The sequence below is a fragment of the Orbicella franksi genome, chromosome 4 (assembly GCF_964199315.1).
Source record: "Orbicella franksi chromosome 4, jaOrbFran1.1, whole genome shotgun sequence".
Taxonomy (NCBI): Eukaryota; Metazoa; Cnidaria; class Anthozoa; order Scleractinia; family Merulinidae; genus Orbicella; species Orbicella franksi.
Genome location: NC_138148.1, coordinates 26,225,587 through 26,239,067, shown reverse-complemented (window position 1 = coordinate 26,239,067; position 13,481 = coordinate 26,225,587). Strand labels below are relative to the sequence as shown.

The 13,481-nt window shown below is 37.4% G+C and overlaps 1 protein-coding gene across 1 annotated transcript; it reads right to left on the bottom strand.

The window, feature by feature from the left end:
• Nucleotides 1-531: 531 nt before the first annotated feature.
• Nucleotides 532-13,362, bottom strand: LOC145485127 (kelch domain-containing protein 1-like). Its single transcript, XM_081463812.1, has 10 exons — nucleotides 13,173-13,362; nucleotides 11,844-12,099; nucleotides 10,404-10,675; nucleotides 9,142-9,275; nucleotides 8,465-8,590; nucleotides 7,895-8,076; nucleotides 5,746-5,942; nucleotides 5,092-5,183; nucleotides 3,819-3,971; nucleotides 532-1,877 (listed from the first exon to the last, which is right to left on the bottom strand). The coding sequence occupies exons 1-10, from the start codon at nucleotides 13,301-13,303 to the stop codon at nucleotides 1,690-1,692; spliced, it is 1,731 nt and encodes a 576-aa protein (XP_081319938.1). The 5' UTR covers nucleotides 13,304-13,362; the 3' UTR covers nucleotides 532-1,689.
• Between the last annotated feature and the right edge of the window lie 119 nt (nucleotides 13,363-13,481).

Below are 13,481 nucleotides of genomic sequence, written 5' to 3'. Positions count from 1 at the left end.
CAGCCCTGGAAAATGCCATAATAAAATTCCAGGCCTTTCCAGGTTTTCCTGGAGCCTTAGGAACCCTGACTATTAATTCAAATTGACTCCAGTGAAGTTGGAAAGTTAAGTGGCCAAGACAGAAAACTGCAAAGAAGGTGGGACAGATACAGGATTTTAGAGAAGGCGATTTGGGATATTGACTGCCAAAGGAGGGTCTGGGGGCAGTCCCCTGGAAAATTTGTAAAATTGAGGTCCTCAGAAATGGATTTCAGCATTACGAGACTAAGTCAGCATGTTATAACAATTGTCTTATCTTTTTTAACCGAACCCCCCAAGTTCCATCCCAGAGCAGGATGCTGTCCCAACCACATATCCAGAAAACCAGCACATGCTTCTAGGAACAGCATGCCAACTTCTTAAATTACCTTCTGTTAGGAGAGGGAATAAGTTTTCTATTCCTTGTTTTTGACAAACTCAAATTCAGAATTTTTCGTTTATCGGCCCTTTTTGAAGGTATGTCTGATAGCATGAAGGGAATTATTTACCAAATTCAAATAAGTGAATCTTTAATATAGTTCTAATGGACAAACAACAACATAAAAATGTACTCCCTAACTAGTGCAAAGCTCATTTTGTTGGGTAATTAAATACTATATCCTGTATTACACTACAATAAGTACTGTACACATGGCACTTGTAAAAGTGGCGATGGAAGTTAATTTAAGACCAAGAACTAGTACATTTTGTGGCACCACTACCTGTTTTACTTTGAAATATAAGATTCGCCACAAGTTGTCTTGTGTCTACTGCCCCATTCATGTAGTCTTTAGTACCAGAGATAACCCTCCCAAGTTCACCTCAGTTTACTTTTAACAGTTCACTGTTTCATTTAAGAAGTCAAACAACAGTCTGATATTCCCCAAGCTGTCATAGGGGTAAACAGGACAACTCATGGCATGGCAAGTTTTGCCTAATGTCAAATTTTAGCTTTTACAGCGGCGATATATCACTAAAAAATTAACTTGACAAAGCCCACAGTGATCAAACGACCAAAGGAAACTCAAAGAAAGTGGGATAATTCTGCATTTGAATATTTTAGGGCCATGGATAACCTCTCAGGACCACTGACTAAGTCAACAGGGACAATCATTTCTCATAAACTTGTGATAAAGTTGCCTTGGAGGGAGGGTTGTTTTGGCTTTCTGAGATCATATAAATGGTTGTCTTGACTATCAGAGACCACATAAATGGGGTCTTAAGTAAGTCAAGAAACCCAGGGATGGAGTTGCAACCCAGAAAGTATAATAATTTTAAAAATGACTTCTGAGTAACAAGGAAAAAGGTCTATATACAGATGAAAATACTTCCTTGGTCTGTACCTTACGTCTGATATGTCTGGTTGTTGTTGTATCTTAACAACAGGAGAATTCTGGTGTTGTATCTCACCAGGTAAATTTTGGTGGGATATATTTGATATAATCCAGGAATGATTAGCACACCATCATCTGATATGAAGTCATGATACCAATTGACTGTGGCAACTGGATAACGGCTTATGGTACTATTAAAAAATAGGGTTGTACTGAAAAAAGTTGAAAATGAAGACGTTTTTAGAATACACTTACTCATTAATTTTGCTTTAGGAACCATTAAAAACTATCAAATTAACTCTAGATCTTGACTCAAACACTACTTTTTTACTTTATGTTAGCAATTATAACTAGGTGAAAAGATAACAAGATCATTGAAATATCCTCCGGCATTGTCACCGCCTCCAAACACAGTAATTTCTTCTTTGTTATTCGTTTCATTCTCTACAGGTAAACAGAGAGCAACATGTCCTGCACGTGGGGTGAGACTGTCACTGGTCTTAACTGTAGTGCAAGTCAATGTCCCTGAGGAAGAATTTTTAGACAATGCTTGATTCTAACACTGCTAAATTATATAATAATTATTATATAACTAAACAATAGCCTCCATATGACACAAAAATACGCTCAGATATTTGTCTGCAGACATCATCTGTTCTGAGAAGGAAACAGTTTACTGAGAGCAAAGCTCAAGGAAAACCGTGAGCTTCGAGGAAGAGATAATTCCATGGACATTTTAATATTTTAAGGAAAACGACCAAGTTTTTAAGTTTACAAAACATGTTTCGACAGAACTTCTGTCATCTTCAGTTGAATGATTACAAAGCAAGTTGAATAATAAGTAGACAAAAATGCTAATTAAGACAAATAGTAACAAAAGAACGTGAAAAGGTGTAAATTAAAAGGATTATTTTAGATTTACATGGTGTAATTATTGATTGAGACAAGGTAGTTCTTTTTGAATATGGATAGCCTCCTTTATCTTGAGTTGAAAGCTGGTAGTGGCGTGATCTAAAATATGAAAGCAGTCTGTTGAACACAATGAGCGACAACATTCAGAATTCTGAAGATGTTTGAAAATGTGAGAGGTCTTATCAACGGCTAAGTGCTCACGTACGCGTGTGGAAAAATGTCGGGTGGTTTCACTGACATTTTTTGGTGTGAAAGACCCTATCCCCGGTGGGCTTCGTTCACATGTTGTTTATAAGTTTACATGTGCGGGCTGTAATGCCTGTTATGTCGGCGAAACCACCCGACATTTTTCCACATGCGTATGTGAGCACTTAGCGGTTGATAAGACCTCTCACATTTTCCAACATCTTCAGAATTCTGGACATTGTTGCTCATTGTGTTCAACAGACTGCTTTCATATTTTAGATCACGCCACTACCAGCTTTCAACTCAAGATAAAGGAGGCTATCCATATTCAAAAAGAACTACCTTGCCTCAATCAGCAATTACACCATGTAAATCTAAAATTATCCTTTTAATTTACACCTTTTCACGTTCTTTTGTTACTTTTTGTCTTTTTTAACATTTTTGTCCACTTATTATTCAACTTGCTTTGTAATCATTCAGCTGAAAATGACAGAAGTTCTGTCAAAACATGTCTTGTAAACTTAAAAATTGGTCGTTTTCCTTAAAATCTTTACGTGTCTGCTGTTATCTAGAAATTTTAATATCTGAGCATATCTTTAAAGTCAACCAGAGACTATTGTGTTTACTGTCCTTCAAATATTTTATGCAAGATGCAGGATCTTTTGAAAATTGGGGAATATCACTCACTAGCTGGGGCATAATCAATTATGTGACACGTTTAAACCAATTGCGTGTGAGCGAAAATATTTGATGGATTATGCTTACAATTACAAATACATATATTATCACATACTATTAAATAATATAATTATAAGCTTAATGCACTTCTTGTGTTCTGGTGAACTTGGAGTGAGGCTATTTCCGGGGTGGGAGTGTGAGGCATTTTCAGGAGAGGTATTGTATTATAGAAAGGCTTATTCTCAGAAGTTAATGAAATGTAGGAGGCACAAATTATGGCCTTCATGATACAAGGTTTCAAACCAAATATAAATTGATTCTTCTTCTTGCTGACTGTCCTTTCAGCAGCAAGGAGATTACACTCTTAGTGTGACTCTCCCAATACATGCATTATGGCTACCACAAGTGACAACATATTGTTGGAGAAACCAGGGATACAGGGTTGCAGATTAACAAAATACAGTTGAACCTCCGCTAATGCATGCCTCCCATAAGCGAACAGTTAGTAACAGTCCTAACCAAATATAAACAGTGCATTTTAAACCTCCCATAAGCAGACACCTCTCTTATTAAGCAGACTCTTTCTCTAGTCCTGAGGGTGTCCGCTTATGGGAGATTTGACTGTATATGCATTTCCATATCAGTTGTTCATAGTATTGTTCACTTTAAGCTGGTACAGGCTGAACTTACCCAAGTCGAAAACAAAGGAGTCTGTCAGTATCTGATTGCCATCGTATCCACCATGAACAAAAATCCTCTGTCTTGGAAGAACTGTAGAAGCATGCCAGCTACGAGGTGAGGGTAATGTACCAGTGATAGTGGGAGTGGAAAACTCCATCACAGCTGTAATGTGTCATCAAACATATTCAATTATATTAATAATAGAAGTGCTGGAAACTAATAGCATTCCCCATAGGCAGAAATGTGCCATTTTTGGGCTAACTTTTGTTAATGCACATACTAACTTGTTACACTCAAAACAGCTGAAGTGTTCTGCCTAAATGATGACCAATGCTTTCATTAATGCAGTGTTTTCCAGAATATTATCACCTCACTCGTTGGACTGGAAAGAGGTTCTATGTTGAATTCTATGTTGATATGGGGAGCAGGGATGGCGCAGCGGTGAGAGCGCATGCCTTCCACCAATGGGGCCCGGGTTCAAATCCTGGACCCAGCATCATAAGTAGGTTGAGTTTGTTGTTGGTTCTCGCCTTGCAATGAGAGTTTTTCTCCAGGTTCTACGGTTTTCCTCCCTCCACAAAAACCAATATCTCTAAATTCTAATTCGATCTAGAAACAGTGGACAAAGAGCCTCTCCGTGGGATGTGCCACTGCAAATTCCTATTTATTCAATTTTGTTTATTTATTTATTTATTTATTCATTTATTCATTCATTCATTCATTTATTTGATATTCAAATGGTGGCTACAGTTCAATGATTGCATGTTTGGAATCTTTGAATCAAATTTATCAAGGCAATGCTGGATTCATAAAACTGTTGGACATCATTTCTCCATTAAAGTAAAATCCTGAATAATTTATTATATAAATAACATTACTGTATAGAGTGTGACCACAGCAGGTATAAGATCCACCTATAACTAAATATAAATAAAATTAAAAAAAAATAAAAATAAATCACTTTATTTAAGTGTTGTAGTGTTTAGCACTGCTGTACTAATTGTGGACACTGAAATAAGCTTTAACAAATATTGTAAATTAAACAGAAACTTGTTAAAAATAATCCCAACTGGTGATAGGCTGACCAGCTGGCTATTTACAAAGCATAGAGGAGTTGAATCTGGGATCACCAAACACAAATCCATCTAGTGGGAGGGAGGAGGATTTGAACTTGGGACCTCCAGATTACAAATCCAGCGCCCTAACCGCTAGGCCATGCTGCCTCTAAAGTTTCCACTAAATCAAAGTTCTGAACCTTCATAAGAACCTTCATGAGACTTACCTAAATCTATAATAGTAACATCATTGAAACACTGTGGAAAATCCCAGCCTCCAAATATGACTAATCTGTCTCCTAACAAGGATGCCGAGTGACTACAAATTAAGTTGGAGAAAAATCAAATTATTTATAATGTAGCAACCTTTAGTTGGTCTTTAATCACAGACTGATCAGTACTGGCATTAATTTAACCAAAAGAAACAAAAAATAACCAATTAGGAAAAGTAGCAGATCTAGTTTGGGTAGGGATCTGGGGGCTCCTCCCTCCTACGTGGGTGAAAATAGTCAAAGCCCAATGGACTGAAAATGTTTTGGACACCACTTTATAAAGAGGTCTGGCTCTGCAACTGAGGAAAATGTAAGATGAGGCCAAAGTGACTTGAGGTAGCTAGCAATACATCACACCTTGCTGTCTTCACCATTCCATCATTGGTACATACTTAAGTGGAAACTTCTAAAATAACGCCTTTCTCTCTAAAAGATTGAAACGGATGTTTAATAAATGCCATGGCAATAACATTTTTTGGAAAAAATAAGTAACAATAAGTAAAATTGACTTTAATTTAAAGCTACAATAATATCACTCTCAAGAAGTTTCTCTTTCAAATGTACTTTATAAGCATTTACTCAGACTGAGTAAAACAATAAGTCAAATACCCTGATTTGGGCTTGGGCGGGGTCCCACTTGTGATGGGTTTGTACCAATTCTTTGCCGAAGTGTTAAAGATGTAAAGTTCATTACTGCAGCCATCAGGCTGTGGATCAGGGTTAGGGAACACTCCTCCAAACACCAGGAGCTCTCCATTGAACAAGTTACAGCTGTGATATGCTCTGGTTGGTGCATGGCCGACAGCCTGCAAATGAAATGAGACATAACACAGTGTGCACCTGTACATCCTATTTGAAGAATGAGGGTCAATAGCAGAGACCAAATAGTGTTAACGTAAATCTTACTAATTCAGCGAGGAACAACATTAACCCGGCCTAACATTAACCCTTAAATTGAGTCTAATAGCTGAGCTCAGGCAGCCCGAAGGGCCGCCAAATGAAGCACCATAACTGAACAGAACCACATGCATGCATAGAGATAGAAAACCATGGTCGACATGGCTAGCGGCATTGATTGTGGGCATATGTGCCCTATGATGACAAAACCAATGACAACATTGCTCAATATGGTGGCCATACTCCTGCAAATAGGTCAACCAAGCCATGCAGCCTTGGTTTACAGCCTACATATTTGATCAATTGACACCTGTCAAAACAAGGTAACCACTGACCAGTATCACATGACCATATTGCAGGCTCAGATTTGGAGCTCATCAAGGCCACTCTTGTTTTTCAAATTGACCGCTGACCAGGTACTGGTTTTCAATTCAGGGCTCAACACTAACGGTAGCCAACTAGCCACAGACTAGTAGAAATTTAGTTTTGGCTAGTACGTTTTCGATTTCCACTAGCCACTTTTGCTAGTAAACAAAATGAAATTGGCCGAACTAGTTTTTCTCAAGAAAAACAAACCCTTTTCTCAGAAACAAGATCAGAATTTCATTGTGGACATACATGTACCATGTGACCAGGCATGTGTTGTTCAGCACGTATGCAAATTTAAGTTTGTTTACTTTTGGCTGTGTGGTACATAAACAGATAACTGAAGATGTTACTATGTTGAAAGAAATACTTGACAAACAAGACAGCATTTTCTGAAAGAACACGTTGATGTTCTTTTTTGTTTGAATAAGTGGAACAAAACTCAAGCTTCCTGATAAAATCATTTGCAAAATTGTGTGGAACTGTAAAGGGATAACATTTTATTTATATAGTAACGATACATGGGTGATCTGTCGTCGCATGCATACTTACAAACTTACCATTACAGAAATAATTAGATGAGAAAGATTTATTTCCTTCGACATTTAAATCAGTTGTTTTTAGCGGTCAAATTTCACCAACGATAGTTTGCAGTATTGTTCAAATAGCTGTTTTGCTTTCTACGGTGCCTGTCAGTCTGTGAAGAAGTCTCAATAGTTTTTACAATGACGTCTCAGGGTCTCTATATTCTTCCAAGGAAGTCTCAAAGAAAAACAGAGTCTTGAAAGTCTTTTCAGGAACTGGAATTAACTTTATTGGAACTAGTTTAAGTTCAATGTAGTTACCAACATTGTGTATTAAAGAGAAATGCTTGCATTTTGCTTTCAAGTCTTGCTAGTAATTCTGCTCTTTGTTGGACTTACCTTGTTACATAAAATTTTCGCGACCAGTTAATTTCGCGAATTTCACGTCTTAAAAAAATTGCAAATTTAAAGTGACGCGAAGAGTTAGTGTTGGGAACATAACACATCATGTTACTGTTGACATATAGTCCCGCCATTGCGTTTTTGTTACTTTTGACGTTATTGTACTTTGATAAAGTCGGTTTACTAAATTCAAGGACATGTTCAAGTAACATTGCCAAGCAAATAAATTGTGTGTTACGCACAAAGGAGAAGTTACAGTGATTCAAAATACACAAAATTTTGCAAAATTGTGGAATTTAAGTGTCACAAAATATACACACCCCCAAACCATGAAATAAACATGTCGCGAAAATTTCGTGTAGTAAGGTAGCCAACCTCAACACTTGGCTAGTAAAAACATTTTTTTTGGCTAGTAACATCTAAGTTATCACTAGCCACTAGGCTAGTAAGTTGAAAAGTTAGTGTTGAGCCCTGTAATTGAATTGCAGGCTCAAGCCATGTTAATTTATTGTAATCAGGAGCTCCAGTTTTAGGCTCAGCTAAATCTATATATTATTAAATTAACAAACCTTGACAGCTGACCAGGTATTTGTTTGAAGGTCTAGAATGTTGACATCACTGAACCATCTTTTTGTCTTTGATCCTCCATAGACATACAAAACTTTCTTTTCTGTGTCATAGGTGATTGTGTGTCCTATCCGTCTATCAGCTCCACCTCCTTCACAACTCTCTTGTTTCCATGAGATGCATTCTTGGATAAAGGTAATACAAAAAGCACAAAATTAAGTACATCAAAAAGTTGAGAGTTTATTTATTAAATGCCAATTAAAGAGGGGCATTTAATTGGGTCACCACTAAATCCTTGTTGAAAACCTTACAAAATCTTTAAGGATCTTCAAAGATCCCCAAAGGGCTTCCCTTAATTTAGATGGTGAGGACCATGGGGACAAAGTTACGTGTATTTGACCAGTTATAGTTTCTAAGGAAACGGTTGGACTGCTTCTGTGGACAAGTGAAAGACTTGTGTTAGTTATTCATTAAGCATTCCCTGTTTTAGTAATGGTCTTCAATAATCTCTGTCAATAGGATATCCTTGGAGATCTTTGTGAAGATCTTTGGGTCATATTCAATGTACTAACCTTGTGACATATTCAATGTCCAAACTGAATCTTTAGCCATCTGTAGTTTGCTTCCCTGGCCTCCAATCAGAACTGCTTTCCTCTTGTCAATCAAACACATGTCATGTCCCCATCTGCCCGATGGTACTGATAAATACGAAAAAAGCTTATGTTTGCATTTTTCCCTTAAAAAAGAAAACTTTCTCAGAGGTCTCTGCCCAGTTGACATTTTCTTGTATTGCCTAGCCTGATAGGGAAAGTCTGGTGTTTTGTAGCCTGTATCAATGGTAAATGTTTGTACTTATTTGGACTCCAGTGAGTGTGGTAGTCTAGAGGTTACCGCTAGCACCCTGAAGTTAGTGTTTTCATGTTATGTTCTTATTGCAGTGCAAGATTTTTCATTATTAAACTACATTTACAATAACACTAACAGTGAAAACTAGACTGCCATTACTAGACTACTTACAACACACAAATAATATGGAAGATGCCATACTCTCATGTGTAGCTTTTTTAGTTCTCTGTGTGTATTGTGCACCCATCCTATGTTTAGTGACTACAATTGGGTCTTAGCTATTACACTGTAGCTGGAGATATCAAAATGAGTCTTCCAATTGACAGTCTTAGCTAGATCATGAAAATTTAAGAAGTGTATGCCAAATAACAAAAATATGTTTATTCACTATTTTTCAACCTACTCTCATCCAAGTTGACGGCTGATGGAGTGTCAGGAGGTGTCAGTAGTTCAGGACTTTTTGCTGGAGTTTTCCTGGGATTCCTTCTGACATAACTTGAAACTTGTTGAGAATTCTGCTTTTGACCTTGAATAGGACTTAAGCAAAACATACCGTCAGCTGGAATTATTTTAACTGGACTCTTCACATGTTAACTGGTAATCTGACTTCATTAATTTTTTGTCTAGTGCACTTAATTCCGGTGACAGTACTGCATTTTTTTTTTCTGCTGGTTCATCACTAGCACATGATCATCAACTAGCTCTTGACTCAGAAAGCTGATTGCTTTCTCTTGAGACTTAGCCAGACACTGACACACACAGGGAGTACTCCTGCAAGGAAACAAAGCACAGGTGCAAGCACTTAGGAGAAAAAAAAATGTCGAACAGGTTCTCCTATTTACCCATCTTGTCCCTTGCACCTGCAGTCATCTCACTCAAAATGGAGAGTATAACAGACCAAGTATATTGGCCATGAAATCCTGGAGTTGCTATAGGAACAAATCAATTTGGAAATGGGTGACTTTCACACTGTACTATAAAATTTGTACAAAAAATATTTACTTTAACTATAAAAAAATATATTAATGTTGTTATCACTAGGCTAACGTAGTATAATTTTGATTGACTGAACACCAATATAATCATCACTGTTGTTAACCAACACAAAAGCAATATCAGCGGACTTACTATAATTGTATAATTGTATTCATTATACTCGTAGCAAGAAAAAACCCAGGTCCTAATGTCTGGAGCAAGTACATTTTGCTCTTGGGCAAGTGAAAATACATGTAGAAGTTCAGTGGCCTGGTGGGCATGTGAAATTAGCTTCAGTAGTCTTGTGAGTCTGAGTGAAGATGTCAGCTTAAAAAATGATAATTTTAAAACCTAACCTTCAAGATGAGTGAAAAATTTGAGTTAGAAAGCATGGATTAATTTAAAATCCATGCATACTTTGTTCGTGTTCATCCTCTGATCAACATATTTGCCGCCATATTCTGAAGTTGACTTGGCATGTATGTTGGGTAATTATATATAAGTTGGTGGCAAGTGAAAGCTGAAATCTACTGACCCACTGGGCAACTGGATTTTAATTTTTTTTTCCTGCCCTGCTATACTGATCCTTTCAACCACATTATCAGTACTGTACTAGTATCAGTTGACACTTTGTACCAGCAATATTATGTTTTTAAACTATCAATGCGACTAGCTGGGGGCTGGACTCACGTTTCTGCAGTGCTTTGTTTTCTTTTCTTTGATGGTGGTGTAATTTTATCTGTTGCATTTTCATGGCAAACCTCAGTTCTCTCATATTCAGTAAAACTAAGCTTTTGCTGCTTCAGGTTCTTGAAATTTCCTGGAGTAACAGGGCTCTTTAAAATATCATTTGGAAGTTTCTGTGTCGGTGACAATGCAGTTCCTTCTTTATCCTTCTTATTTTCCTTGTCACCACAAGCTTTCTCCTTTACAGCTCTTAATGTCAGCTTAGCCATTCGACCCTAATGAGGGAAAAAAATCTCATGACCAGTGTCACTCAGTTGCAGATCTAAGGGAATTGATTAGCAGGTCATCAGAGGGGAGGGAGATGCCCTGTTTCTGGAAAAAAAAAAAAAGGGAGGAACATTTTGTACACTATGCATTTTTTCAATCTGGGTCTCTTGAATCTACCATAGCGGAAAAGTATGCAACATATTTGAAAAATTGAGTACCGGTAAGTCTTTCAGCCATAATATTGAGCTAGTCTCAAGACATGATTGTTAGGTGGGGTAATGTACAATTTGTATGAAGTGGATTTTCAAACACTGGCTTTTTACTTGAAGTGAAAAAAGTGAAAAATGTTCTGCTCATAGTGCACAGAACAATCACAACCGCTGATTACTTTTTGAAGTCAAAGGCCAAAGGGAGTCAGGATGGGTCACAGTCAGCGATGGTCTCATAGAGTGGTTTTCAACTGAGTGTAAAAACTAATAAATTGGTTTTGTGTCACCGTGCTACTTGATCATGCCACTTTTTCATCCAATCAAAAGTAAAACCTCACTTCGAGTTTTGACTGGTTCCCTGTATTGTCAGCGTCTTTTGTGATGTCTGGCTGAGCGATTACTTTGGTTTTGGTTTTACGATACTCAATATGAAAACCACTCTATGTTAAATAGTGTTTGAATCTAGCTATAACTTACATTTGGTCATGCATATGATAAAAAAAGCACACATTGAGCTTGTATGCACACTAACTCTGTAAGTTAGAACATTTTTGCCACCAGGGAACTTTATAAAAAAGAACAATAACTGAAGTGTGCCACAAATACACCAAATGATAATTAATAAAGTTCAATGTAATGACAAATGTTAAAGTAATACTAATGATTTAGCAGCATGAATCAAAGCCTTCCTTTAAAACTTGGACATGTGTAGTTATATACTTTTATAGTTTGCATTAAAGTGACTGTATTAAGACTAATCAGTGATAATATTGTCTATCCATAGACGATTATTTTTTGTTGCGAGTTATTTTTCTATAAGCATCTTCAAAAATGATATTTCCCTAGTCCCACCCCTTTGAGTTTTAGTACGTATATCCCACGTGCGGGCTTAATATTTCACTAAGCTTGCAATCTCGTGAACTCAAGACAAAATAGAGGGTGTGTGGACAGACTAATGATAATATACCTCTTCACAAAGTTGTTCACTTCTTTTTAAAAACTTGGTTGTCCAGCCTTCATCCCAACAGAACACTTTGTTTCTGCTTGTTAGACTTCCTATCTTCTGGGGTGGAATCTCTGCATCAATAGAAACCTCTGCAATAATTTCTTGTCCTTTGAAGTCTGGTTCCCACTTTCCATGACTAAAAATTATGATTTGTTCTGGCAGGGGTAATTGGAAATGGCAGTGGAAACGTTTCTTACACTGTCCTTTTTCTTTACCACTGCAAAGGAAAACAGTTAAATAAATACTCATTAATACTGAAGAATTACAGTTCAGGTAAATCAGGCTCTATTTAAAATCTTAGCATGAGTCCAAGCTCCTCAAAATTTCACATCTCTGCACTTGCAACAGATTTCTTGGAATGTCAGTTCTAAGAATTTGCTCATAAACCAAGACAGTCTTTTAGTCGATTACTTGAGGAACAAGTGATGTAGTCTTCTTTGCAGATGCTCTTAGGGTGGGAGACTACGAGTGATGGGGACTAAACTCTTGCTGGCTTTATATGCACTACCCATTTATGCCCTCAAATTTTTCTGCATTGCTGCATCTCAAATCTACTTCACAAGCTATTATCAGGCACAGATCCACTGGGAGGTAAAACGTGATGGAGGGAGGTTGGTGCTCGGACTGAGGGAGCACCCGATTCAGTTGACTGAAAAATATTTCAGCTCAACACCTCCCCCCCCCCCCCACCACCCCTACTATGGATCTAGAAATGAACTGAAACGCAATGATAACAGGCCATTCCATATTATTTACACAATATCTCCATTGAAAAGATTTTCTGGGAGGAGGGGATGAAAGTTACTTCTGAGGGGGCTGTCCCATAGGCATTGTTTGATGTGTGGAAAAAAATTGTTTTTTCTTAAGAAGCAAAGATTTTTGGAGGGGGGGGGGGTGCAGTACTTTGAACGTTTTTCTTCAAGTGGGAAAGTTTGAATTGTCTCGTTTATGGGAGGGGGGTCCAAGGTAAACAACAATAGTAGGCTCTACCATTCTGGCTTAAGAATGATCGGATCAGATGCATGGGGATATGCACGGGTTGAATGTTCGAATCAGCAGTGAAGGGCATGTGTCATTTGGACAAAAACAAACAAACAAGCCTAAGCTTAAAATACACACAGTACATGTTCCATGCATACACACTAACAAATTAACACATTGCCATTCTTGCAGGTTTGAAAGTCATTATAGCCTTATATTTATGACCTGGAATAATCTGGTCTTAAATAAACCTTCTTAAGTTTACAAAGTTACAGAAAACGCGCGCATTTTAACGTAAACTGTCCTTACTTGGTGGAGCGGCTTAGCAAACGTCTTGGTGGTTCCCAGACATTCAGCACTGCATAGAGGGAAAGCGAGTCTTCATCTGGAAGATCCTTTACTCTCGGAGTGTTCATGTCGAATAAACGACAAAAGATCATGAAATTGTCAAAGCGAAGAATACAAGCTTATTGCAAAGAAATTCATAAACTTGCTTGAAAAAGCGCGCCCTTGTTTTTGGCGCAGTCGACAATGCATTATGGGATATAATAACAAAATATTTTCTTGGGAGAGGTAGACGACATGAATTCTAAAAAAAAATCATTGAGTGCGCATATT

What these genes read in the sequence shown, in the direction of transcription:
- LOC145485127 (XM_081463812.1), bottom strand. Translation starts at nt 13,303, where the DNA reads ATGATCTTTTGTCGTTTATTCGACATGAACACTCCGAGAGTAAAGGAT. An exon ending in AAACAAAGCACTGCAGAAAC is followed by an intron (nt 9,276 to 10,403) that starts GTGAGTCCAGCC and finishes GTTTTGCTTAAG; the next exon opens with TCCTATTCAAGGTCAAAAGC. An exon ending in TGTTACTATTATAGATTTAG is followed by an intron (nt 3,972 to 5,091) that starts GTAAGTCTCATG and finishes GACACATTACAG; the next exon opens with CTGTGATGGAGTTTTCCACT.